This window comes from Paralichthys olivaceus, chromosome 9 (genome assembly GCF_024713975.1).
Source record: "Paralichthys olivaceus isolate ysfri-2021 chromosome 9, ASM2471397v2, whole genome shotgun sequence".
NCBI lineage: Eukaryota > Metazoa > Chordata > Actinopteri > Pleuronectiformes > Paralichthyidae > Paralichthys > Paralichthys olivaceus.
In genome coordinates, this window is record NC_091101.1 from 22,754,284 (window position 1) to 22,781,605 (window position 27,322).

At 42.8% G+C, this 27,322-nt stretch overlaps 2 protein-coding genes across 2 annotated transcripts; both read right to left on the bottom strand.

The window, feature by feature from the left end:
• Positions 1-330: 330 nt before the first annotated feature.
• Positions 331-9,174, bottom strand: g3bp1 (GTPase activating protein (SH3 domain) binding protein 1). The gene is made up of 12 exons (XM_020083820.2): positions 9,035-9,174; positions 6,437-6,553; positions 6,204-6,285; positions 5,451-5,624; positions 5,242-5,332; positions 4,513-4,606; positions 3,704-3,950; positions 3,466-3,570; positions 2,595-2,712; positions 2,311-2,436; positions 1,776-1,885; positions 331-1,556 (listed from the first exon to the last, which is right to left on the bottom strand). The coding sequence occupies exons 2-12, from the start codon at positions 6,529-6,531 to the stop codon at positions 1,308-1,310; spliced, it is 1,491 nt and encodes a 496-aa protein (XP_019939379.2). The 5' UTR covers positions 6,532-6,553; positions 9,035-9,174; the 3' UTR covers positions 331-1,307.
• A 2,771-nt stretch (positions 9,175-11,945) lies between these two features.
• Positions 11,946-25,996, bottom strand: sparc (secreted protein, acidic, cysteine-rich (osteonectin)). Its single transcript, XM_020085097.2, has 11 exons — positions 25,881-25,996; positions 19,041-19,106; positions 18,618-18,656; positions 18,310-18,354; positions 16,376-16,463; positions 15,327-15,448; positions 15,006-15,126; positions 14,243-14,376; positions 13,482-13,630; positions 13,043-13,191; positions 11,946-12,676 (listed from the first exon to the last, which is right to left on the bottom strand). The coding sequence occupies exons 2-11, from the start codon at positions 19,095-19,097 to the stop codon at positions 12,648-12,650; spliced, it is 933 nt and encodes a 310-aa protein (XP_019940656.1). The 5' UTR covers positions 19,098-19,106; positions 25,881-25,996; the 3' UTR covers positions 11,946-12,647.
• Positions 25,997-27,322: the final 1,326 nt, after the last annotated feature.

Below are 27,322 nucleotides of genomic sequence, written 5' to 3' on the forward strand. Positions count from 1 at the left end.
GTAACTCCACCGTGTAGAGGCGCTGTATGAATGTGAAAAATGTTCTGAGGGGCCAATAAAACTGGTTATGTTCTATATTAGAAAGTAAAAGTACATTAACAGAAAACATCTTCAAGTTTATTGAACGTGTATTTTGATATTTTGTCCATATTTCATCTGCTGACCTGGAGGAAGTGGAGTTTATGACGCTGTAATTAAAACGCCTCAGCTGCACTTCGTCCATCTTTATTTAGTCTTTGGTCTAATCCAGCTTCGTCACAGTAAAACACACTTAAGAGTGAAAGTATGATCAAACACAGAAAAAGCTTCAGAATCAAAACGGAGAACGAGTTTAAAACAGTAAATCACTTTTAATTTAGTTCTCTCATCGGCAGGTGAGCTCATTTTTAAACATGATGACAAATGAAGTGCATCGGTAGAAGAAGCTTAACAGGATTTGATACATGATTTGATACATGCTCCATTCAGACGCATCCATGAATCCACGTATTACAAGCCAACATTATTACTCAAATAAAACCACGACAGTTCAGCTCTTGACCTGATAGAATAAAAAGATAAGACAGATCCATCGCTAGATACAACGGTGGCAGCAATACACAGGATTGCCCAAGCAGTAAAGTACACGTTCCTTTAAGAAACAGGGAGAGAGAACGCGAAAAAAAACCAAACATCTGGGTTTTTTAATCCCCAATTCAAGTAGTATTTACCCTTTTTTTTCTCATGTGTTTTGCATGTTTTTGATTTGTTTCGTAATAAATTCAAGTTCAGCATGAAAAAAACAAAAAACATGACAAGTCCGGATAATACATGTGGTGATGTAGGAGAGACTGGGTGAGCGGATGAGTGACGTTCTGGATTCCTCGGAGGGCAAGGGCAACGAAAAGCAGCAGGTGAGAAAGAAGAGTCAGGTGAGGAGGAGGAAGAGGAGGCAGCCGTGTGACCGGCGGCTGAGGTCAGCAGGAGGCAGCGTGACTCGACAGTGAAAGCTCTCAACCAGACCTGTGTCAGTTAGCTACAGAAATCCCTTCGAAACGATCGTTTACTGTCGCGTTTAGGAGGAAGATTGAGCGGGAAACAAGTCGAATGAGGGCGATGAATGTGACTCGACCCAAACTCCGACTTAAAATGAACAAATACTACCAATTTCTTCTCCTAGCTCCAAAGCAACGAAGGGTTTTTGTTTAATTTGGGTTTTGTCCAATTCATTCCTGCTGGGGAAAAAAAAAAATAATAATAATAATCAGTGACCACTCAAGTTAATGAATCCAAACAGTAATCTAACTCAGGTTTGGAGCCCGGGCGTCTCACTGACGCTGGGCAGAGTAGCGCCCATCGCTGGGCCCAGCGCCCCGTCCAGAGCCGAAGCTCGGTTTCTGTGCCATGCCTCCTCGGGTGGGGGGGCCTCGGGGGCCTCCTCCACCTCCTATCCGCTCTCTGGGGCCACCAGGACCTCCAGGACCGCGGGGCCTCACGTCCCGCCTGTCGCCCTCCCTGGCTGACCGGGTCTTCTTCTCCTCCACGTTCAGACGGACGTCGCCTCTGAACTTGATGGGCTGGAGAGACGAGAAATAAAATTGATTAAACTTGTCTTATTAAATTATTAAATCAAAATTGGATCCATCTGTTAAAAGTGAAAACAAATCAGTCCCTCTCAGTTTCAACTGAGCAAACTCAACATGTAAGTGCCATGAAATACCACCAGAGGGGCGTAGTGAACAATAATCAGAGAGTGGGGACTAAAACACAAAATGGTCTCAGACAAGTCTTCTTACCCTGTTGCTGAGGATCTTCTGCACGGGCTCAGAGTCATCAAACACCACGAAGCCAAAGTTCGGCAACTTTCCTCCGCTGTTGATCCTCAGCTCCAGGACTGTACCGTATTCTGTGGAAGAGATGGACACAAGCATTTTAGTTCTTCACCCTGGATAAAAACGCAGCCAGATTCAGTTTCAAATATTTCACTTATTCAGGAGTAACGTGAGGAGCCAAGGTCTTTTGAGCTTGTCAGAGTTTTTCTTATCTTATTTTGAACTTTACTCACCCGTGTATATTTTTCATAAAGCAACGAGTCTGTACACAGTTTTAATGTGTGCAGTTTAAAGTGTGTAAAACAGATTTATGGCCACGTTCGTTTCAGTAAAATGAGCCACCTGCTATTAATCTGTCAAACAACTTCCTTATTTAACAATAACACAAACATTAAAGAGATGAACACTTGTAATATACTATAATAAAGGTTACTGTGGTCCCTGTACCAGGTTTTTTCTTTTTTGAGTTGCAGTCCAAGTACTTTTAAATCTGACTTACGTTCAAAGAACTCCTTGAGTTCGCTCTTGTCCACATCATGAGGGACGTTGCCCACAAACAGCTGATGGGCGTCCGGGTACCTGACCACCCTGCGACCCTCCGTCTCGCCCTGCTCACCTTCTCGCACTGAAACAAAAATGAATGAGTCAATACGAGAACACAGGATCACTACACACTTGATGTATTTACTGTGCCTGTTACAGTGTGAGTATACACATGTGCCCTCAGTGCTGTGTGTGTGTGTGTGTGTGTGTGTGTGTGTGTGTGTGTGTGTGTGTGTGTACCTGGTCTGGGTCCTCTGTGCACCGGTGGAGGACCTCCAGGCCTCTGTTCCCTCGGTCTCTGGTCTCTCTGTGGTCTCTGTGTTGCTGTCTGGGTCTCTGACTTCACCTCTGCACGGGGCTGAAACAGTCAAATCACTTTTGTAAGAAGAGAAAGAAGGAAAAGCATTTCTGCCCTGCTGAGATTTACCAGATGACGACTTTGGACCAATGAAGAAAGAACATCAGGTTTCATCTTCAGCAAATACAATTTCCAAAGACAAGTCTCAAACTGAGTTCAAAATCAACACATGCTCTACTTCCACCTTTACTCAGCGCAACAAAGGAGATAAATGTGTGGAAGTGAGACGTCACTGACTGACATGGCTGCTTTGAACGGTCAAGTTTCCTTCAAGTAATTCTGATTGTTTATCTGTCAGAGCATGAATTAGTATTTTTAGAGTGGAACACTGCATGTGACCCAATAACATAATCCAAGGGGGTTTTATGGCCATAAATAAAATGAAATAGACGCTGGGATCAGTAATCAGCATGTGTGTGAACATGGACTACCACAGAAAACCTAATGAGGACTTTCCTCTGCATGGATCAATGTCCCTGAAGGAAAAGTGTGAAATGTTTCCAATGAGAAATGTTTTTCTCTCAAAGACTGAAAAATATTAACCAATAAAGTGGTTTATATATTAAAAGGCTGAAATACAATGACACTTAACATGGTATAGTAAGATGTGATCATGTGTAATGATTCTTTGATACAGAGTTTTCCTACACTGTTGCCTTAGTTTCATTTAGTAAAATGCTGACACATGTCGAGCATCACTGACCTTTAAGGCCGGTCATGAAACCAGGTTTTTAGAGAGGAGGGTGAACATACCGGTGCTGCTGGAGTAGCTTTGACAACATGTGGGGGCATTCCTGTGACTGGGACGGCCCCACTGAGTGGGAGGTTCTTACTGGTGACGGACGCCCACGAGAAAGACTGCAGAAAAGATAGAAATAAGGACACACGAGAAAATTAGGGCTGATTTAGGATGAATATCAAACACTGACATTACACAGGTTTCCCTTTTTTAACATAATACATGTGAGGTGTCATTGGGATTCAGACCTACCCTGTTTTCTTCTGGGGCGGCTGGGGCGGGTTCGGCGGGCACAGAGGCTGGTTCTGTAGTCAGTGGGGCGGCAGCAGGGCTACTGTCTGTCTGGTCTTCAGTCTTGGGTGCGTCTGTCTGCGTCTCCAGCAACGTCTCTGACTTCAGCTCCACAACTGCAGCCTCTGCCTCCTTTTCCACCTCTGGCTCCGGCTCTGGACTCGCTGCCGCCACTTCATCCTCGTCACCAGGAGCCGCCGGCTCTGAACTACAAGGGACAAACACAAGAGTTATACAGTGAAGGAGGCAAATGTACAGTTACAACCCTGGCTTGTCTGCTGCTTAAATAAACCAGAGCAATAAAAGATGTGTCTAAAGATCTGTTGCATAAATTAAGGTCAGATAAAAACTTTGTGTCCAAATTCATTCATATTTTTTGCAGCTTTAAGTGCTGTGCAATAAAAACTGTCACACAAGTTCAAAAGTAGCACATTTCCTTTTACGTTAAAGTAAAAATGTTCCCTCAGCGAACACTTAAAGCCTCATCTGAATAACTGAAAGTGATTTGCAGAATGCTCCTTCGGGTGAAATAATATCAGGTTTTTAAAATCACTTAATACAACAAACGGCCTTGGAACAAACCCAGAAAGTCTTCTAGCAGCACTATTTTTCACACTTCAGGGGAGAATAAAGATGTTTTTAGCTAAAGGTCACCTGGGAGGAGACGTGTGACCATGAATAGAAAATGTGGGCGTTTTTTGCAAAGTGGACTGTGTGAAGAAAAGTGAAAACCCCAGAAAGCTCTGGGAGTGAGAGGCCCTGGTTCGTACCAGGCTGTCTGGTCGTAGAAGGGAGCCGACTCCTCTGCAGCGACGTCAGGGGACGGGACCCTCTCCTCGATCTCCTCCACCTCATCCTCAGACTCTGATGAAACACAAACACGTTTAGGACAGCGGACAACACGTCAACCTTTTTACAGCTCATAAATACCCACTGTATTGTCCATTTAAGTCCCATGAAACATGGACCAAAATTAACTCACTGACATTTTCCAGACATTCTACTAGGGGGCTGGCTACTGACTCAGACATTCGTGTTCTCACAAACAGCCCTCTAGAAGATTTCAGGAAAATCCCCAAGCTTCATTTCTGAAAACAGCTTATAAGATATGAACTGAAAAGAATTGTGGCCATTACTTTTTCTAGAATAGTGGAATATTTGTCTCTTGTGTTTAATCCTGGGACTTCAATTTCTTGTGTTCTATCTGTGTCTTTGTGCGACTTCAACCGAATATTCACAAATCAAACATTGTCATGGTCTTTGAGTCCCTGAGCAGCTTCCACAGAGCGGTTAGAAGAGAAAAGATCAAAGTGCTGATATGAGCTCAACAAAGAATGAATGAGAAACTTTCCTCTGTAACATCATTCATCTTTGGAAAAATAATACAGAGATCAGACAAACCGTATCTACAGGGGAGATGGAAAGGAAGCCACAGGAAATAAATTCAGCCAAGTGAAGGATGAACAGTTTCATTCACATCAGGAAGAATGTTATCTCACCTTCTGGGGGCTCAGAATCAGAGTCGCCAAACACCTCGTCTTGGTAACGAAACACGTCATTGTGGACGTAGAATTTGTTTGGAACGGTGCCCTGAATGAAAAAAAGTATTTTAGACTTTACGGCGTGTCATACTTTTTCTGCCAAAAAAACACAAGAGCATCAAATCTGATCTAGGAAATGTTTGGTTTTGCGGAAGAACACGACGAACCTCGGGCGCCAGCACAAAGGTCTGCATGAACTTCCTCATGGGCTGCATGTTGTTGGACAGCTCGCCCATCACCTGCACCACCACGCCTTCGTTCAGGGTGGCGTGGGCGTCCACGTGCCTGATCTTTGTATGACAATCCCGGAAACTCAGAGCCATGACCCTTTTATGGATCTCCTGTAAAAGATTAATATTTAAAAAATCAAGTTTTTCATGCTTACACACTTCCTGGAATAGTTTACTGTTGACTATTTAGGTCAAAAGAGCAGATCTGGGATCCCACCACTGTCTTAAATTGATGTAATTATATTATAAAGTGTATTTTGCCAATTAAGTTAATCTTGTATTGTGTGTACAACACAATGTCTCCCTGTATGTCCCCATTTTACTGCAAGCAAACAGACAGAGCTGTGGCATGTTGCTTTCCTTTTCTTTGTGTGGTCGACACGGCCGAGGCTGTATCACATAAATGTTTGCATGCAGTCATGTCCTGCTGTGGTTAAAATCAGATAATTTAATATATTCAGGTGCTGAATGCGAACTGCAGAGACTGAATGAGGTTTTAAGAAAACTACTCCGGCAAAGCAAATAAAAGGCAGATGATCTGAAATTTCCTTTATGGACCAAACTAGTTTTATTTCAGCCCAGTTGTTTTGTCCCCTTTGCTCTGTGTCTGTACGTGGGAGTGAAGTGCGGCGCTTCTCTATGGAAACAACATTTATAAAAGCTGTTATCTGCTGGATGAAGCCCACTTACAGATTGTCCATAAACAGCCTCGGCTGGTTTGCCGTTGCCGTCCAAGCCGCCGTGCACGTAGGAGGAGTTCTTTCCATAAAACCTGAGCAGAGAGACGAAAGGTTAATTTGAGTTACAGACACATGGGAACAGACGTGTGCTCACAGTTGCACATTAATGTAATGCAAAATTTAAATCACAGCAGCAGAGTCACAGTTTCATCACATGACAGTTAAACAGCTGGTGGTTGTTACCTGTGCAGGTAGTCGGGGGCCTGGTTCAGGAGTGTGTAATACTGTCGGACAAACTCTCGCCCGACCAGCTGGGCACTTGGCTTCTCCATCACCATTTCTTTGGTCAACTGGAAATGTCTGAAACAGACAACAAGAGGATGTACAATGATTAGAAAATGAATCAACCAAACCTTTTAAAACCCATTTATTGTCAGTTATTAATTAAACACAAACAAAACACACTTTCTGGTTTCGCCAATAAAATACATTTTCTATCGGTGTAAAACAGATTACTGGCTGCTATGACAACAGCTGTGGTAACCATAGAGATGGACAACAATCTGTGTCTGTGTTATTACATACAATACAAAAAAACTTTGTCCGTTGATATGAAAAATGCTTCATTTAATAGAAATGATGCATTTCTTAGAATTTACAATCATGTGACAATGAATCATCACCTGTCATTAGTCGTCAGATTCAGTTCCACTTGTAGTTTGATTTGTCAAAAACAACTTTATGAAAAAAAATATATCGAGTTTTCATGCAGCTACTGAAATATGCAAGAGATCTAATTCAGTCCCTGGTTTAAGTGTCTCAAGGGGATCCTCAAACAGAAACTATTGAATTCTGGGTGGAGCTGTACATTCTGTGCATGTTACCAACCCTCCTGAGCTGCTGAACTAATATTCAGAGAAGCTGCTTTGTCAGATTTCCATTTAACACTTAACTGCAATGGTGGGAAAACATCTGGCTGATGAATAATGGGATGTCCAAGCCACAGAATACCTAATGCTTTGAAATGGGTGCCGAGCCGAGATAACAAACGAGGACGACTTGTTAACAACCCTGCTTCAACAGAGCCACACAACATCTCACCTACATTTTATACAGTAGGTGTGATCCTGTGGTTTACGTTGGCATTATGTGCAAGACGTCACCTACATTAAAATGCAGCACAGTAGCTAAAACCTGTCAGACCTAATGAATCACCCATTTAACAGGTTTCAAGTCTGTGCGAGGTTACTTACATTCTGTGCCGACATGATTTGAAATCTACGTATGTCGGGAAGGTGGGAAAAACAATGTGTCTGTGTTAAAAGGGGAATATCTGATATTCAATAGCTTTGTAACGATCCCACAGAACAGTGTAAGTGGTACAGTCTCAAAATGAAGCACAGTGGCCATATTGGAAGTCTTCCACCATATGCAGTTTTCTGTATAGAAATTGGTTTACTTATTACTAGGTTACACTTTTTCCTCACCGAGGTTGAGGGTTAAGGGCGGAGGAAGTTGCACCTTGTGCAGGTTGTTAAGTGCTTTGAGGAAAACTGATTTGTGAATATTAGCTTTTCAAGAGCTATGCAGAGCTGTGAAAGTGGTACAGTCTCAAAATGAAGCACAGTGGCCATGTTGGAAGTCTTGTACCATAGTTTTTGTACCACAGGGCTGTGTCACACACAGGACACAAATTGTTTGAGACAACACACAGATTAGAACTGTCAGCAATGGTGTTGAGTTCAGGTTTTTAGTTTCAAGGCAGCTGAAACATGCACAACACCGGTGTGGTCGATCAGCAACAACCAGTTTGAGGGACTGTCTGCCACACCTGCAGATTTATGTTCACACACAATCAGAGACCGACACACAACCGGCAAGCATGGAGTGAGTGGCTCTGAGGTGCATTAACACAACGAGCCCAGCGTGTGCTGGGTCACACCATGTTTCCAGGAGGAGGGAGCTCAGTCTTTGAATGAGTCCAGGTTTATTTGGAGAATAATCGCTTATAAGGCCATGCTATCCCGCAGCAGCCATATCAGAGAGCAGCTAGTGTGGAGGTGCACACATGGCACCCGGACAAAGGACACGGTGTGCCCGCAGTGGCGGTGCCATCCACCGGCCTTCGCACGCTCGTCACCCGGTCACGGCGGCCCCGCAGGTCGGTGTGACTTCAGGGGAGACATTCCTGATTTAACCTGGGTTCATGGCCCCATGTGTGGTTCACCGGGGAGCTGGAAACCACAACAGCTGGCCGAGCTCAGGGCCCTCACAGCGGGGCAGACCCGGTTACAGGAGCAGCCCCAGCACGTGTCCCGGCCGGCCACACTTCTACCCGACCCCGGTGAGCTAATTAGCCTGTTAGCTAAGTTGGGACGAAGATAAAAACCGCACAGTAGACACGGACGTTCGTCCAAGAGGCGAAATAAGGAGGACAAGAGGAGAACAGGGCGGAGAAGGGAGACATGGAGGGAGGTGAAGAGAGGGAGTCACGACTGAATGAGCCACAAGTCGGCTACACATGAGCGGTGGCTATTTCCTGGAAGTCCATAGTGTAACAAGGCGGCAATGGCGGCGGTGACATCAACATTAATTCACAGGGACACACGCGACATCTCCCGCTGTTGTTAAAATCACATCTGCACTAAATGTTTGAAGTTTAAAATCAATTAAAAGCGTCTAAAAACCGCGATGTGGCTGAAGGTGGCTAGCATCGCCACTCCAGGATATAGACGGGGCCCGTTGAGAGCGACCCACTTACTCAAACGGAAGCCATCGCAGAAACGGAATAAAACGTTTCCGTTGCGGCGCGGCGGCGGTTAAAGTGTGAGATGAACTTACCGATGAGTCGATGATCAAAAAATAAAAAGTGTTGGATTTTGAAACGCGTGATTTTTTTTTTAACGATCAGCTCGGGAGCGTCTCCACAACGTGCTGCTCAGTTACCGGTTTCAGCCCCGCAAACGCACCGCGCCCGCCCGCCCACTTACCGCGTTCACAGCCAATCAGGTCCGAGCCCCGCGACCCCTCCGCCAATCACGTGAGGGTCCCGATTACACAGCCAATCCCGATGACCCGTGTCTCGACCTGGAGTTCTGAGGAGAACCAATCACATCAAAGCAATGATGGAAGTGTGTTTGTTTCACTCCCTGGCTTCTGCCGGTTGATTTTTGACGAGCAGCGGGCGGTGCACCGGAACCGCTTCCCCGCGTGGGGGCGACAAAAGCGTGTTGAGTGTCTGAAGTGATTTAACTAAACTTATAATGAGTCGTTTAGTTTGGTTTAGTTGAGTTGAGTTAGTTTGATTTGTTTTGGTCTAGTTGTGTTAAGTTTTGTTTTAGTTTAGTTTAGTTTAAAAAAACAATGAACGATAAAAAGAGAAACTTAAATTCACCTTTCGTATAAATACCATCATGTAGATAAAGATGTCCGTCCCTTTTTTTGATTTCCTTCCTTTCACAGACCAAAACAAATCAATTATCTGTGAATCAGTAGCTTTCATCATAACACGTGTCGCTGGTGTGACTTCACCTTTGACCTGCAGACAAACAGATCCAAACCCACCCTTCACTAATCATCTTGAGTTTTCAAACACATCTCATTCATGTAGGTGGATGAAGTTTGTTCAGGAGCAGTTGAAAGCTCAGGGACAACTGAGCAAAGTAAGTCAGGACACTGTCAAAGGCCCAGATTAACTCAGCTCTTGTGAAATAGATCCAATAATCCCAGATTGGCTGTGTGAGGTATTTACACCAGTGATTAGACGAGAGGAGAGATTCTGTGTTAAAATCTTGTTCTGATGACCTGAGTTGTTTTTTAATTGTTATTTAATTATTATATTGGGATGAGTTGTTATAAAGTTTCATCAGTTTACTTTTTACTTCTACTTTTTCTGCATCTCAAATCTGTGAAAACATTGATTGTTTTCATTATCAATACATCTTATATTCTTGTGTTTATTAATAGATTTTGTAAAACCAAATCAGTGAAATATTCCCCGAGGCCAAAGTTGAAATGTTTTGGACCAAAATCTGAGTCTGAGGACAAATAAACTAAGGTTCATATTTGACCCAGTTCTTTGTGGTTTAGCTTCAGAGAAAACGAGTCGGTGCCCAGAACTTTATTTAAACACAGTCTCACACGCTCCCTCCTTCGTCTCAGTGTCAGACTGAAGGAAACAGGAACGGTTTTTTTTCTCCTGCTGTGGCTGAGAGGAGGGACTCTGGGCTTTGTGCACCAGGCTCGGCTGTTGTTCCACATTCTCGACACTGGAGTCTGGATGAACGGGTGGAGATGGTAACAGGGTGCTCTGACTCTACGGTCTCCCCAGGGAACCACGAGCAGCTCCGTGCACAGTCGCACCCTGGACTCACAGAAGAACAGACATGGCAGCAACTTCAACCCACAGGCTGCAGATACGCTTCAACACAAATGATTCAATCATAAATGTCAGTTTTATTGTTTGAAGTGTTGAGTGTGCAACATTTATCTAAACCTTTGTCTTTTAGAACATCTTCTTTCGAATTGTTCTGTGTTTGTTTGACTGAGTTTTCAGTCTCTCTGACTCAATTCAAACATATTTGTGCATTTTGCTGTATTTCATATATTCTAAGCAGCCTTTACTTTGCACTGTACATTCAAAATGTGTAAAAAGTCAGTTTCCACATTAAATAACATGATCATAGTGTATTTTATCTAGTTCACACCCATTTTAGACTTTTTTTAATGAAGTTGTAGGTTTGTAGTAGTAGTACACACACAGCTGCTTTTTCAAGAGTTGTATAAGTGTACATGTACATTATGTTCACGACCTGGACGACTGAGGATCTTCATGTACACACAGCTGTTCTCACTCAGCGCCTCAGTACACCACGTTCTCCGAAGCAACTTTTCACCTCTGTCTGACTACGATAGTCGTGTGTAGTGTGCTGTAAATAAAGATGATGAGTCTCCACTTGAAATGAAGCCAAACTATCTCGGGCACTGGTGACACCATCTTGTGCAGGTGACATCACAGTCTGTGCAGTGATCGTGGGGTTGCATCCATCATTCTCAGCTGTCAATCATGATGTCTCACTCTGTTTTTATATCACCAAATAACCTTAAATGACAGAAACCATCTTGTAGGAAAATTAATTAGATGTTTACTTGGATTTTTTTGTTTGGGTTTAAGACCTATACTGCTGCCAGCCACTAGGGGGTAATTCAGGTGTTTTGGCTTCACTTTTAGGGAGCTGTCATGTCGTCCATCTTTATAAACCATCTGTGATATTAACACTGAAACACTTAGTGCGAGTAAATGTCTATATCACAGCAGGAAAATGAGACGTTAAACCACTAGCAGTGACCTAACTGAGAACATTTTATTTTACAGCTTCTCAAAAGGATGAACTGCTGCCTACACAAGAAAGCTTAAAACTAATAAAACTTTTTCAAAATTAGAACATTTAGCTGAAAAGCTGACAAACAACAAGAAAGTGTTTTTATTTTTAGGTTTTAATTTAGGTTTTAACAACTTCTGAACTATAAGTGACTCTTGAGGATGAGACTTGTGGGAAATGTTTTATCAAGAGAAAGTTTTTCTTAATAATAATCCCCCAAAAAATCTGTCACTACATTGAAATTCATTAAAATCCTCCTCTTGAACAAACGACCTTCATATGAGTCATGATCTGATTTGATCCCTCGTCACTTCATCTCAAGCAGAGGAGAAAGAAACGCAGATATTAATGCATGCAGAGATTTCAGGATCTTTCTTTTCATAGTCTTTTATTCATGGAAGGTGTTTTGGTCGTGCTCTCAGTGTCAGTAGAAACATGTTATTATTAGCGAGAAAACACTCAACCTGCGAGATTTTCCCCTCAGTGAAACGTCCAAAACAACATATCGTCTTTATTGCTTCAAAATATCAGTACACGCGTGTCCTCGTCCGGGACACGGAATCTGTATGGAAAATAAAAACGAACAAGCAGTAGTCAAAAGATCAAAAACCAAAATACACAAAATAACGAGTCCACCACCAACAGAGTGCAAAAACTATAAAGTTGTTTTGTAGAAAGCAAGCAGAGGGAGCATTTATTTAGAAACTTTATTTTGGACTTTACAGTTTTTGTCTCCTCAATAAAAAACGTTTCAAATTGTTCTCCGTTTAAAGCCCTGAACAGATCATAGCGTCTAAAATAATATCGTCAACAACATACATTTACATCAGAGGTCTTTAGTTTACTTTACTGGGAGTTTTGTTCAACAAACAGGAGAATTCAAAGTTAGTACAGACTGTGCACGTTTCTCTTTTGTAACCTTTTTAGTGGTATAGGTAGGAAAAGTCATTATTTAAACAAAACAAAATAAAAAATAATTTGCAATTAGCACCGTTACTGTGATTTTTAACTTAGGGATCAGCACCTTGTCCCGTTAGTAGCGACTAGGAGTTGTCAGACTGCTGCTGAGGAGCTTAGATGACGAGGTCTTTGTCCACATCCTCTGCAAACACAAAGATTCACAACATCCGTCAGTCAAGCATCTGAACAGAGCGTCAGTGAGAGTGTGAAAGTGTCAAAAATATACAATAGATGAGTAGAAGAAAGTCGGGCTGGGCAATAAAACAATAAAAGAATTATCACAATATACCTGTCATCAATAGCAATGTAACAATAGTCCAATTTATATCGATATGTTTCTCAAACATTGTGTAAACACAGTAGTTAAAAACATATAAATGATAATTTAACATCACATCTCAAGCTTAAAGTGAAGACGTTTACTTCTGTTACTGTCATAAACACATTTACAGGTAAACTTTCTTAGTGGTTTCATGTTTATTGTTGAGTTTGCACGGTCAACACTCACGCTCCTTGACGCCAAAGCAGGCGGCCCACTCCTCCAGGGCGATGTATTTGTCGCTGTCGGCGTCGCACTCCTCAAAGAAGCGGGTGGTGCAATGCTCCATGGGAATGAGGGGGGCACGCAGGGGGGACAGCTCTGTGTGGGTCAGGTATCTGCAGGGAGACGCAAAAAGACACACAACGACACAAACACGTCACGATACTGTCAGGAAACTGAAAATTAATGAATTTTTACAAATCCTCTCTTTGAAAATTCACACTTTAACTCTCAGTGAGTCAAAGGCTGCAGATATTGTAGTTTAACAGGATTGAACATGACTCTGTCACAGTGAAGCCTGAGTTCGGCTCCATCGTTTCATGAAAGCTGCAGAAATGTGTTTTTCAGGGTTCAGTGCATCTAAGGCCTTTCCCCCTTTATTTAGTTTTCTCCTCTGCGTTCGTACCCGTCGACGGGGTGCTGGTCGAGCTGTCCGAACTGCCAGTGCACGGGGAAGATGTACATGTTGTAGTTCTTCTCGAAGTCGTGGGCGAGCAGGTCCAGAGAGTGTTCGCCGGCCTGCAGCCGCTTCTCGTTCTCGTAGATTTTCTTCACCTGAAACATTTCATCAAAAACACTCAGATACATTGAATGAGCTCGTCAGATTTTCATCACAGCTCAAAGATCAACCCTTTGACCTTTGCAGTAGAAATGTTCCTCCAGTGTCTGCATTGGTATTTGTACTTCCTGTTTCTTTGAGATTCTTTTAATGCTAAAGGTCAAGTCAATAAGTCAGTAAACCATAATAAGTTGTGTAAGCACTGAAATTGTGTTTTCAATTAAATAACATATTGATCCTGTTAGAACCTGATGTTTTCCAGATGTTCCTCTTAATGATCAACAGAAGCTAAATCTGCTCTGACGGCTGTGAGTCGTCATCGTATAAACAGAAGTTAAGTGTATAAACATTTCCTCGGAGTGAAAGAGTTTAATCCTCAAACTGTTTGGATTATTCTTTATCTTCAGGTGTTTTTTTTTTAAACATTGTGTTCCTGCAGCACTTTATAATGTAAAGGACAAATAGAAGTAATTGTTTCATATGTAATAACCCTGTTTTCATGTGTTGAGCCACTGGCTCCTGTGATAGTGGTCACATTAACGCTCAATGACATGATCAACAATTAACTGAACTGTCTGTTCACACCAAACGTCTCTGTAGCGTCTCACCCTGAGCTTCTGCTTCTCGGTCAGCAGGTTGTTGTCCTGGTCGCGCTCATACAGAGTCACCAGAACGTTCTTCAGCCAGTCCCTCATGCGCAGGGGGAACTCGTTCAGCTCGCTGTCCATGCAGGGCTCGATGTCTGCAGGACACAGCATCACAGCGTCAGCAAGAAATTTGTTTTGATAATTTAGTGCAAATGCAGAATGAAAAGTGAATGAATGAAGCATCAAGTCAAAACCTGCAGAGGGAATTTAATGAAGCTCATTATTGTTGCACCCAAGTTACTGAGCTGGAATAAGGAAAGTGATGCTGGGAAAACTGTCCTTCAGGAAATATACTTCAATAAAACTATTGGAAATGTTAAAAGTTTACTGTTTTGCTTGTGAGATTATTTACCTTGATGTAATTAACTTTAATTAACCGATAAGTTTTATACTTTTCATCTCCACTTAATGATCTGACACCATCTTAAACTTAAACAGTTCCACAGTCACAACCTGCGTCCTGTGATATTTTATAGAACCTTGATCTCCATCTGAACCCTGTGGCCCCGACTCCTCTCCTCACACTGAGTGTCAGTTTGAACAGTGGAACAAAAGTGGAAGAAATGCAGCCTGCATGTCAGGACGCATCCTGTGAGCCGCCCATCAACCACAGCAACGCAGAGAGTCGACACGTTGAGAACAGCGAGAGAACACTAAACTGTTCTCGACCTTTGAGTCTGAGTCTCTTTGGGCTCAAAGCTGCAGGTTTTTCCTGAGAGCTCACATTTGCAGGGTCCGATGTAGTCCAGGTGCAGCTTGTGGCCCTTCTTGGTTCCCTCCAGGGTGCACTTGGTGGCGAAGAAGTGGCAGGAGGTGTCGTAGGTCTTGTTGTCGGTGCCGCAAACCTGAAAAAGAGGTAGGGAAATAAGGTCCTCGTCCTTTTTCCATCATCGATTTGATCGTGATTTATTTACTGTTTACAAGTTTCCAGTGGCTACTTCATGATAAAAGCTAGATTAAGTTTTGCCAGTTAACAGCTTTTAATGTGAAGCTGCAGCAACTTTGCATTGAGATTTAACAAAAGGTTGAATTCTTTTTTACTCACGTGCTCGAACTCTCCCTCGGCAGCGGGGCAGGCGGTGGGGTCCTGGCACACACACATGGGGGTGTTGTCCTCATCGACCTCACACACTTTTCCCTTCTTGCAGTGGTGGTTCAGGCAGGGATCTGTAGAAACACTGGCAGAGTTACAGTCTGCTTCTACAGATTCACGACTCAGTGTAGTTTCACAATAATATGCGATGACCTTTGACCTTTGACCTCCCAAATCTAATCAGTTGATCTTTGAGTCCTTTAAGTGAATGTTTTTTCCCTAATTTGAAAAAAATCCCTCAAAGCTTTCCTCAGATTTCATGAACTAATTCCATCGACTGACAGCTGTAGTCACTTTAAAACAATTATATCATGGGTATCATTTTTCTGCTTCTTCTATTTCTTCCTTCTGTCATCCTTCCTTCCATTTAGCATTTTCAATTTTGGGCATTTCATCATTTCATTCGCTCCACTTTGCACATTTTGTTTCCTGATGTGCTGACATGCAGGATACATCATTAAGTAAACACATGAACATTTTACCGCTGTTTTTTTTTTTACCTTTACTTTAATTACATTGGCTTCTAATAAATAATGTTTTTCTTGTAATACGAAGATTTTTTCAGCAGAGTGAAGAAGTTGATGTCACTCAGAACAAAATGTCTCTGTGGCTGGTTTCCTCCTGCAGCTGGTACAGTTTGTACAGTTTGTACATTTTGTACGGTTGGACTAATTTCCTGTTGGTCGAGCCTCTTAAAGCCGAACATGTAATTACAGACGTCTCCTCGCAAGAATCAGCCACTCTGTTATTATTGCTCTTTGAATTTGTCCGTCTGGGACTTCGTGAAAGTCGACAGAGCTTCACAACCCAAATACCAGAGGACAGAGGAGCGAAGTCAGTTTAATTAAACGTTGTCACAAAGTGTATGAAGGGAGGTTGATGTGTGCAGCAACACATTTCATCTCTGGAGAAACAGCACATTTAATTAATAATACAAATATGACAATTATAAATCAGGGTTAGTGATGAAAACTTCAGAACTTGTGCGTTTGTGAACTTACTCTCAAAAACTTCTTCCTCAATGATCTCGATGGCCTCGTCAAACTCTCCGACCTCGACCTGCACTGGGTTGATTCCCACCTCAGGCTCCTGTGGAAAACCAGAGGTCAGAGGTCAGACTGTGAGCAGATCACACTGCATTTACACTTTCTGCAGATCTGAGTCTATTTCTGCTCGATGTCCACTCAAACCAAACCGCTTAAATATCCCTTCAGGCTTTTTCCTGAAGAGAAAAAACAAATCTCAACGTCACCACTAAAGAAGGTTCCTCCCTGAATAACAAGCAGCTGGATCCACATGTGGTGAAGCCATGAAAGACGTAATGGCTTCCTGGCGGTTTGAGTGAGCGGCTAAAATTAACAGCTGTGGGATCTCTGGTCCCACTGGACCTCTGGAGCAGGAAACGATAAAAACATTCACATGGAGACTGAATCCAATAGTTTGCCACGAGGATGTTTCTGTAGTTTGTTTATGATGAGGAGCGCCGTCCCCCGTGAAAAAGAATATTTATGTATTGTTATGTTTCTATATAAGGCAAAGATTTGGTGGAAAGATTTCGACGATAGCCTCAGAGGCAAAACATTTTAATCTGGAGGCTAAGACCGCAAAACGAGGCTGAAGATCAAACAAAGTAATAAAGTACAATTTACTTCGGCCGACAGGGGTCTCTTAATCATAACAATAACAAAAGCCCAATTTTGATGACATCATGAAGCAGCGTGGAATCATGGGAGTTGCTGTCTTCACCACCACTGCCAATGAAAATCTATCTGACGAGACTCCAGAGTAAATCGTGTTCACGGATTACGTATTAACGTTTTATTGACGTTACGCAGGAAAAGATAATCATGACCCGTTACGAGCGATCAATACAAACAGTGATCCTACGTCAAAGGAAAAACGCTGGATATTACCCATGATCCCCGGGTACCTGAGCCAGAACAGCTGCTGCTGTAACAAATCCACCAACCTCTGTTGAGAACTCTTATCTCATATTTTTCAAAGTTTCCTGCTGAATGTTGGAGATAAACTCTGGTTTTTAATAAGTTCTCTGACTTTTTAACTGATGTAAAGTTCAGCTTCACTCTTCAACTTGCTGGAGCTGATTCTGACAGTTCCACTCTTCTCGTGGGAGATCGTACCAAAGAGGGAAAGAGTTGGAAACCACGGCTTAACGTCCTCGAGCATTTCCAGAAGTGTCTGTTTTTGCAGAATCCGATTCTGAAATAACTTTGACCAAGTAGAAGTTTTCTGTTTGGTTTCAGTGGCGCTCAGCTGTGGGCGTTCACATGAGAAATCTCCACCACTGTCAAATGGACAGAAACCACTGGACTCTCAAACCCCAGAGCTCCATCACGGATCAGATCATTTGTGGGAGCAGCTGTGTGGCTCAGGAAACACGACGCAGCCAAATCAAACTCAGATGAGACCAGAAGTATGTGGCTCGAGTTTCTTGAGACAATCAGAGCAAATCTGATTTAAACTGTGCTGAAGATCGGACAGTTTGAAACAAGTACGTCCATTTTATTTGAACGAGCACCGGAAAATTCATCTAAAGTTGATAAATATCCATCTGATGCTTTTGTTTCTTTACTGATTAGAATTAAGTCTGTGATTTAATTGTTAGTGCTAGAAATTATGAATCCAACTATGAAAGTAATGAACTGGAATTCTCCTCGTAACCATTTAAAAATCATTGTTTAATGTTCAATATTACAACTTAATCCTCGTAATATTAAGACTTTCTTCTCAAAATCTCATATTTTTTCTCTTATTTCTTCAAAAACAATATTTTTTATTCAATATGTCCGTTACACTCACACATAAAGTGCTCAGGAACAAATTAAATTATCTTAAAACTTTTCCATGTTTGTTTTTTATTGTATTGTACTTTTCAGGGTTTTTGATGAGGAGAGGATGAAGATGTTAGACTGACCTCAACAACTGGCTCCTCAGTCACCAGCACAGCCTCCTCCTCCTCCTACACACACACACACACACACACACACATGTTAAACAGGCTTGCACATGAACACACTTGAATAAAGGTCAAAGCAGATGATCTCTCGCATGCACCTGCTCAACATCACACTGAGAAACACACACACACAGTCACAGTTTGCACTCAGGGGAACAAGTGGACTAGAAAAACAAGCTTGTTGAATTTAATTTGTTGTTCTTTGGTTTTAGAAGCTTTTTAAAGACTTTTCATGAAAAACAGGAGCTCTCAACATCTGGACTCACCTCATAAACTGGCTCCTCGGTCATTGGCTCCTCCTCAGTCTAACACACACACACACACACACACACACGTTAAACTCACATTAAGTACATGAACACATAACACATTGTTGAGAGACACATACAAACCCACACAGAAGCTCTGAATCTACACACACAAGCAACTGCACTTAGGAAATTAAACATTTTACCCCCACAGACTCACAATATGAACACACTCTCACACACACAGGAAATTCACATGGATAGGAAAACACAATTGTCATGCACGCACACACACAAAAGCATGCATGGTAACCCACACCGTCACACGTGAACTGATGATCACACGGCAGCGGAGAAAGGAGGACACGGACTCAGGAAATCACACAAAGAGAGGAACAAGCTCATAAAGACACACACACACACACACACAGTATGACTCACAGGAGCAGCCATGGCATGGCCAGCCAGGCACAGGAGGAAGACAATCCACACCCTCATCTTCAAAGTCTGTGGACACAAAGAGTGTTCTTGATTATTATTTTTCAGGAATATTAACATGTGAAGTGTTGCAGCTTAACACGTCCTTTAGAACACAATGTGGAGAATTAAGTGTTACTGACCCTGTTGACTTTGCTAACAGCTGTTGTGCAGTTACACATTTTACAACAGTACAACCGTTTACATGCGGAGGAGACGTTATTCACTCGATCTGTGACAATTCTGCCACTGGCACGCACATGCCCCGTGTACGTGATGTGTGTTTTCAGGCATGTTCAAATGGAAAGATATTAAAACTGATACAGAGCCAAAACACTTGTGTCGACAGAGATTTTTTAGTTTAAAAAAAAAAAGTTTGTTAATCACTTGGTTTAACCTTTAGCGCCACCATGAGGATTAACATGTTGCGGATGTGTTGTCGTGTCGTGAAACTTGGAAATGATCGTCTCTTTTATTCAAAAATTCCTGCAAACTGTTTCACCTCTGAGTTCCTTATCTTTCTGTCTCCATCTGAGCGTCTGAGCGCTCGATCTCAAACTCTCTTCTTTAATCTCGTCTCATCTGAAGCACCACATGAGGGCCTTTGTGGTGAAGGACGTTGCTTGGTCCTCCTCCCTCCCTTTTATATTCATTATCTCCCTCTCTATCTCCATGATGTCAGCTGTTACCCAGACATCCACGAACCATCTCGACATCAAAGATCACATGGTGCACGGTTCTACAGGCGAGCTTGAGTGTCTGTGGAGGCTTCACCTGTTGTCTATAGATCATTGTTTGCATCTGTTGTGACTGGAACTGAAAAAGAGCAGGAATTCAACTTGATACAAGCGTCTGTATGTTGTGTTTTTGTTGAGAAATTCTCCTCGCAGGCCTGACACAGTGTGTACGAGGTCCTGGACACAACAGGAGATCAGCGGGGGATAGTCTGCTTTAAAAAACAGAGCTGTGCATACTTTGAATTCCGGCCCCTCGGATTAGAGGCCAGCAGGTTCAAATCCACAATAAACGAGCAAAATGAAACGATCCGATCTTGTCAAGCGACATTAAACATGAAACATTCCTGTCAACATGAGCAGCAGCAAATTAGACGCGGAGGAACCGGAGAAGAATTCCTTGTCTCTTGAAAACTTCACCTCGAGGCAAACTTTACTTGACATTTCAAAGGTGGAGAGACATTTAACTCGGGTGGTTGCCTGGCGTCTGAGAAAAGAAAATGCAGAAAGGCCTCTTGACACGAAGCGTCTGAAAAGGACGACGTGTTTGGACACATGAAGTGAAAAGGGTGAAGTTTGCATGAGATGTTTGTCAAACCCTCCAGCAAGAAAAGAGCATTTCTGTCAATCTGTGCAACAGAAATGTGTTTACTGTTCGACTCTAAGAAGGTTTTCTCTGAGCGGATTAACAGAGTTTGAACTTTGGCACATTTTTCTTGCAGGCGATGAAGCGTCCTCTCTTCGGAGCATGTTGGTACAAGATCCTACATTAAAATAACAAACTGATGTGATGGTCATAGTATCTTTTTTTTTTAATTATCAGATATATGGTGTGTTTAACATTTGCAACAGATTAGATAAAACTTCTCAAGCACAAAACAAGATCAGTTTTATTTTTGTTACAAACAGTCGGTTGATTATACAGAAATAATAAAGCTGACACGTGTTATTTTGTTTGCTTGTGATTCAAGAAGGATTGAGCTTGTTAACGTGAGTTCATGAAATTTTTCTTCATGTCAAAACTATAAGATCAAAGCACAGCAGAGAAAATCTTGTTCGTAAATCTATAAAATCTTGTTTGAATTGAGCAGAGACTTTTATTTTGAAGGCTCCAGGTTCTGGCATTATATTTTCTACTTTGCATTTAAATTTCTTCTGATATTTGTTGTATTGCTTTGTCACTGCTGTGTTTACTTCCAAAGTTTCTGCTGTGTATATGATGCTAAGTTACTTTAAACAGTGTAAAGTGAACAAATGATATTTTTACATTTTGGAGATAAAGATGTCAAAAATTGTCTTGTTTGCACAAAGCAGACGTTTTATCAACCGTCTCAATCTTTGTTTTCAGACATGAACTCCAGAAAAGTCCAGAAAACTGGTCTGGACATGTTACAGAGTTTGGAAGCAGGAAAAGTTCCAGTAAATGTCCAAAGCAACTGATTCAGATATTTGTTCTCGCAAACAACTCAAACAGGACATTTCAGGATCATGTCCACACTTGAGAGCAGCTAAAGATGCATCATATCTCAGATCTGCACGGCTGCTCCTGTAGATTCTGGAATAAAAACTGGATGGAAGAAGCAGAGATGTTCCTTGACTGCTGATTCTGAGGCGCTTCTATGCAAGAAATGTTCAATCTGGAGAAGAACTCAACAGCCACAAGAATGTCTTTGCATTGTTCTGTTCTTCCTGTCAAAGGGAACGAAAGCTCCTTCAGTGCTTGACGCAGAATGAAGGCAGCGCCTCCACAATGGCGACCACTGTTTACGAACGTCCGAGAAGTCATCAGAGGACTTGGACGTGGAAAAATACAGACGTCTCCAAATAATCCAGCGCACAAGGAAACGTCTCTGTACCTTCTGAAAAAGCTGAGGAGGGGGAGGTTCTGCTGACGGGAAACTTCGTAAAAAGAACCTCTGACACGTCTGAGTTGGGCGTCTGACCGAGGGTGAGATATTAAACCCCGGTGTCCTCTCCAGGAAGCGCCGGGTCAGTATTTGATTTGGAGGGACGCTGTGTTCTCATCGCTTGTCCACTGTTACATATTCCTGCTCGGTCATAGAGGCTCAGACTGACGTAACAGCTGGAGAAGGTGTTTTATTTGGAAAGCTGCTCTCATAATCAAACAGCAGCGGCTAAAAGGGAAACTTCAGGCTCATAAAGGGGCCTTTTTCCCCTCAGATGTATTTCATTTGGGAGGTTAGTAAGGTAAGCAAGTGTAAACTCACTACGGCGGAAAACAACCTGGACTGGAACTTTCTGCGCAGACAGACGCCGCCCTCACTTTCTCTCAAATGTCCGTCTCTTTCTGTCTCGCTCTGCATCTGTGTCTTTTTCCAGCCGGGGAACAGATTTAGAGGAATTCTTTCTTCTTCTCCTCGGTGACATAACAGGCGGGTTTGGAAGCCTGGAAAAACAACCTGCAGCCATCTGTCTGCCAGCAAACAGGGCGGACAAACAACACTGCAGAGGAGGCAAATACTCAGAGAAGCTCCTGAGAACGAACAGTGATTTCCTCTGTGAGTTCTGAGCTCCGGTGGAAGACAATCAGTCGATGGATTTATCGATTTTGATTATCACAACGCTAAAAGATTTTCCGGTTGCAGTTTGAAGCATTTCTTTATCGTCCTTTGACAATTAAACTAATGACCATAAAAATTATCAAACATATGACATAATATAAGACATAACTCGTTGGTTGAAGCCCCAAAGGAAAGGCTCAGATGTGTGGGACAAAGGTACAGCTGTAAAAAAAATGGTGTCTTCTGATTTGTCAAAGCAAGACCACCATGCAAACTCAATTCAATCAGAATCGACCGGACAATGGTTTTGTTTCTCTCTGATCTGCAAAGAACCAGACAAAAGGAAAATGATTTCGTTGTGGGATAACTGCTGAGTTTGATTTGAGAGGCTCTAACAAAGAAGAGGAACTAAACCCAGCTGCAGTATCATCATCACTACCATCTGACATCAGACGCTTCAACAAAGAGAAACATTTCCGGTCGTCCCATGTGAGACCTTCATGTGATATATGTGTATCTGTTCATTCAGAAGTGAGCCCAGGAATAAAGTTATTAAATCTGAAATGGCCTCTGATAAGAAAAACATTCCTCAACCCTGATTTAATCAAATAAAAACTTTGAGAAAAGGTGGAAAATCTAATCCTCCCTCTTTTTCAGCTTATTGTACATTTTTAACACTGAACACAACAAATTATTTTTTTAATATTGAATCAGTTCCACTTAAATACTGAATTTTATCATGTTCTAAAAGAAAAGGTAAGGAGGTTCCGTTTTCATTGGTGTTTGTTTGTTTGCTTGTTTGTTCGCAGTATGATGCAAAGGTGGGTGGGTCATGACCCGAGGGAGGACCTGTTACATTTTGTCTCCAAAATCTAAACTCACTGCTCTTTTCAACTTGTTTTCAAGAGTTTCGGGACATTAGTAAATCCCTGTGGTGAATTAATCAGTGGTTTTCAAAGTAAATACGTCAAATAACACCAGTTTTATTCTTTAAATCTACTAAAGACCCTGAACACCTGAACACCAACCCCCGATTCAGTCGCAGCCGCCTCCTTCTCCTCCACTGGCAACAAGACACCTGACAAATCCTGTTTCCCTCCAGAGAGGAGACCCCGCGACAAAGAGTGTTTTTCAGAGACCACCAGTCTCCCCTGTCAGTCAGAGACCCCCGAGAAACAAAGAGCACAAACAAGAGGAGCAGGGAGGAGGAGAATATCCAGGATCAATGGAACCTGAGTCACGTGAAACTCTCAAAGTTCTGGACTTGAGGTCTGAGGCCAGATTGTATTATAAGTATTATTGTCTCTTCAAAATAAAAGCACGAGTCAGGTCAGATGCTGCAGAAAATGATGATTTATCTTTTTCTGGCTTTGATTTGTCCTTTGTGTTTATCTTTAGTTTTATTACGCTGGCACCAAAAGCTCTCGAACCTCTTGATGTCTCTATACCTTCCTTCTTCTTACTTCCTGTCTTTCTCTTTCTCCCGCTGCAGACTCTAATCTGTAGGTGTGTCTGTTCCACGTCAAAACCCAGAGAGCAACGTGATCCTTCCTTCCTCTCGGTGGATTAAAGCTTTTTCTAGACTTTGCCAAGCTGGCCTGATATTTCCCAGCATCCTCAGCTCTGAGACCACAAGCCCCCTCCCCTCCTCCTCCTCCCTTATTATTCCTCCACCTCCCTTTTGGTTCAGAGCTGCCACCTCAACAATCAAACTTCCAGACGCTGTGACTCTTCAACTCGCTCACACTGATGCAAACACAAACTGCTTCTGACAGATGAGAAGAAAATCTCAGGAAAAGACAAGAGAAGTTTTCAAATAATCTGTAATATCTAAAAAAATTTGAATAAATGAAGTGGTGCAGGGTTATAATCATGGTTCATTAAGTTACAGATCCTTCCAGACATGTTTTTATGATGAATTAGACTTTAAAATGATTTTCCATTTCTAAAATTGATCAGAATCTGTGAGAAAATGCAAATATTTGAAATGTCTAAAGGTCAGAAGAGTCAGAACAGTTTGCACTGATGAGTCAGACTTCTGTGGGCGTGACATTTCTCCTCACATCTGGGTGGAGGATCTGTTCCTTTTGCAGCAGTAACACGTGAAAGCAGCCTTCTCGTGCACATGCTTCAAATTTAGCACTTTATGTGCTTTTACTCCTTTTTTAAGCAATTGCTGATTTTCATTTTTGGATAGAAATGACTTGAAGCCATTTAACCCCCACCCCCTCTCATATGCAATAACTACTCTTGTCCTCTCCACAACCGTGGGCTTCAATCGTCTGGTTTAACGACCTCCAATCGTCTGGTTTGAGTCTTTCCAGCAGATGTTGGACTATCAGAGCGACCGATGACGTGATGTTGGACGATAAGGCCTGACCCATTCGAGACGTCGAGACCGAACCATAACAACACAGAAGCTCTGCAAGAATTTCAGCCTGTTTCTCTTTGCAGACAATTCACAGAGGGGCTTTGAACAGCTGGTAACTGATCACCATGGCAACCCGCATTCCGTTACACGGGAGTAATCAGAGAGTGGGAGTCTCGGGAGAGAATGAAGGGAGGGAGGGAGGGAGAGAGAGATATTTTTGGGGAGAAACGCTCTCATTAATCTATCAGGCTTTGTTGGATTCCACCTCTTTCCTCTCGTCTTTCTTTCTTTCTTCAGTGTTCTGTTACTTCACTCTCAGTTTCCTCCACATGCAGGAGTTCATTTACAAAAGTGTGAATTTCAACCAACAAAGAGGCATCAAACTAAATTGTGCCATTATTCCATAAAGCACATAATCCAACATTAAGAACAACAGTTTAGATGTATAATCACTGTTAGTGTCGACGCCTCCCTCCTCCTCCAACCCTTAATAACTAGTTCTCCCCCCCAACCACCACCCCTCACCCCTCACCCCTCACCCTCCTCCGTCTCCCCCTGTTGCCGATGTGGCACACAATACCTCCACAGAGAATGAGTCCTCACAACCAGAGCCTGTTTACCTGCAGGCAGTGTTTTTCCTCGCAGCTGTTTCAGTAATAACAGAGCGGATCGTTCAGATCCGAGGCCTCAGGAGCTGCGTTTGAAAACCAGGGGTCGATGTTGAGGGTTTAAAAGGAAAGTTTAGAGACGGAGGTAAAATGGAGAAATTGCCTCAGAGTCAGCTGCCTGTGGATAATCTGCTGCAGGTAATCAAGCGTATGAAGATTAAAACCAAAACTTGTGAATTAACTCTCAGGAGAAAAGATTTGGTTCACGAAAACTTTTGAGCAGAAAGATTTTGTTTGATTTAAATTCATTTTTAAGGAAAATAATTCTGCGTCTAAAAAGTTTCTCCTCAAACATGAAGCAGGATTATCACGAAACCAGATTCTGCTCTTGCCAACTCTTCATTGTTCTCTCCACATCCTCTGCAAAACTAAATATCACAGTGAAACAAAGTTAAGATCAAATCTCTTGTTGCAGAGCTTTTATTTGTGCGAGTCAAAAAACGACCCAGAGTCCTGTGATGAAGGATAAACCAGAGTCGGGAGATTCAGATCAGAGTGAGACCTCTTACCTTGTCTTTGCAGAGCAGGGAAACCAGGAGAGAAGTCGGCTGAGTGCTGGACGATCTGACTCCCAAACCACTTCACACAGAAGACTTTTCCAGTGGGACGCCTCCCTCCCTCCCCCCTCCTGTCAGCCAAACCTCCCATTACACTCCCCCCCCCCTCTCTCTCTTCCTGTAGGCAGGGCTTCATGTTAACTCTCTGCTCCCACTGACTCACCGTCTGGACGCTGCAGGATTTCCCAGTAGTTAGATTGTGGAGCTGAAGATCAGAACATTTCTGAGGCCCTGACGAACGATAGCAACTGATGCACATGATGATGTTCATGCTACACTGGGTGTTAGTGTTTGCAGAAGAGTATGGATGCTGAGCCCTTCGGGCCGGGTTCAGGCAAAAAATTATGCTGCACGTGCCTGTAATCATGAAAACACCAGCCTTGGGTCAGATTGGTCTACGTTAGTTTTCTCTCGGCTCGGACAGGATATTGCGTGAGTGGCTGGTTTATAAATGTGTCTCTAGGCTCCACTCCTCGTCTGAATGTTCCCCACAATCTCCTGCTGCTGCTTCAGATGTGAAACACAAACTCCAGAAAACGTCACTGTCACTATCAAGTCAATAAAAGGTGAGGCAGGATCGTGACAAACGTCAACAACGAGTAGCTCGTGGCTGAGAGGTTTCATTTGGAACATGTGTCTGATGTTCACTGTTTTGACCCCACGTCACTCCGTCTGTTACTCGTCTATATTTCCACCCTGCACGCCTCCTCAGAGGTCAGAGGTCACGGAGCCGCAGGGATCCAGTGTCATGTTTGATTGGTTTGTTCAGAGGAGCTGGTTTGAGTTTCTCTCAAACTTCTGATCTCAACTGAATGAAGCTCAGACTGAATCTGTAGCGAGTGGGTCTCACCGGATGTTCTCTAGTTTGTGTTGTGGCTGAATAAACTTTGAATAACTTGATAGTGAGTGTTGATCCTCTGGGGACGTTGCAGATCTGTGACTCCTGTGAGTCTGAGACATCAAGTTCTCTTGAGCCTGTGGAACATTTACCTCATCACGGCCCAGAGTCTTGACTCACTCTTCAAAACACCTGCCGACAGACAGAAGCAGCCGAGCTCTGGATCCGTTTCTCAACGACTTCCACGGTCTGGAACCGGTGAGGGAGGAGAGGGAAGATTAGTCCTGTCTGTTCCCACAGTGCTGATGTGAACAACAGCTGGATGAGAGGAAGGAGGGAGGGGGACGATGCAACGTGGCGTTTTTCCATTCTGCTTGGAGGCCACAGTCCAGTCGATGAAGGACAGAAAGAGAGGAGGAGGAGGAGGACAAAAAGGGGGTGGGAAAGGGGGAGGAGGAGGTGTGATTAAACCGTGAGACTCTCTCTCCCTTTTCTCCTCCTACATCATTTATCTTCACCTTCACCCAGCCTCCCTCTTTCATTCTGTCTGTAGTTA

Coding starts and splice junctions, on each gene's coding strand:
- g3bp1 (XM_020083820.2), bottom strand. CDS start 6,531: ATGGTGATGGAGAAGCCAAGTGCCCAGCTGGTCGGGCGAGAGTTTGTC. Junction 2,713..3,465: donor AAGCTACTCCAGCAGCACCG/GTATGTTCACCC, acceptor TGACTGTTTCAG/CCCCGTGCAGAGGTGAAGTC. Junction 1,557..1,775: donor AGAAGATCCTCAGCAACAGG/GTAAGAAGACTT, acceptor TCGTCTCTCCAG/CCCATCAAGTTCAGAGGCGA.
- sparc (XM_020085097.2), bottom strand. CDS start 19,097: ATGAGGGTGTGGATTGTCTTCCTCCTGTGCCTGGCTGGCCATGCCATG. Junction 15,449..16,375: donor TGAGGAAGAAGTTTTTGAGA/GTAAGTTCACAA, acceptor GTGTTTCTACAG/ATCCCTGCCTGAACCACCAC. Junction 13,192..13,481: donor GACCAGCACCCCGTCGACGG/GTACGAACGCAG, acceptor GTCTCCCTGCAG/ATACCTGACCCACACAGAGC.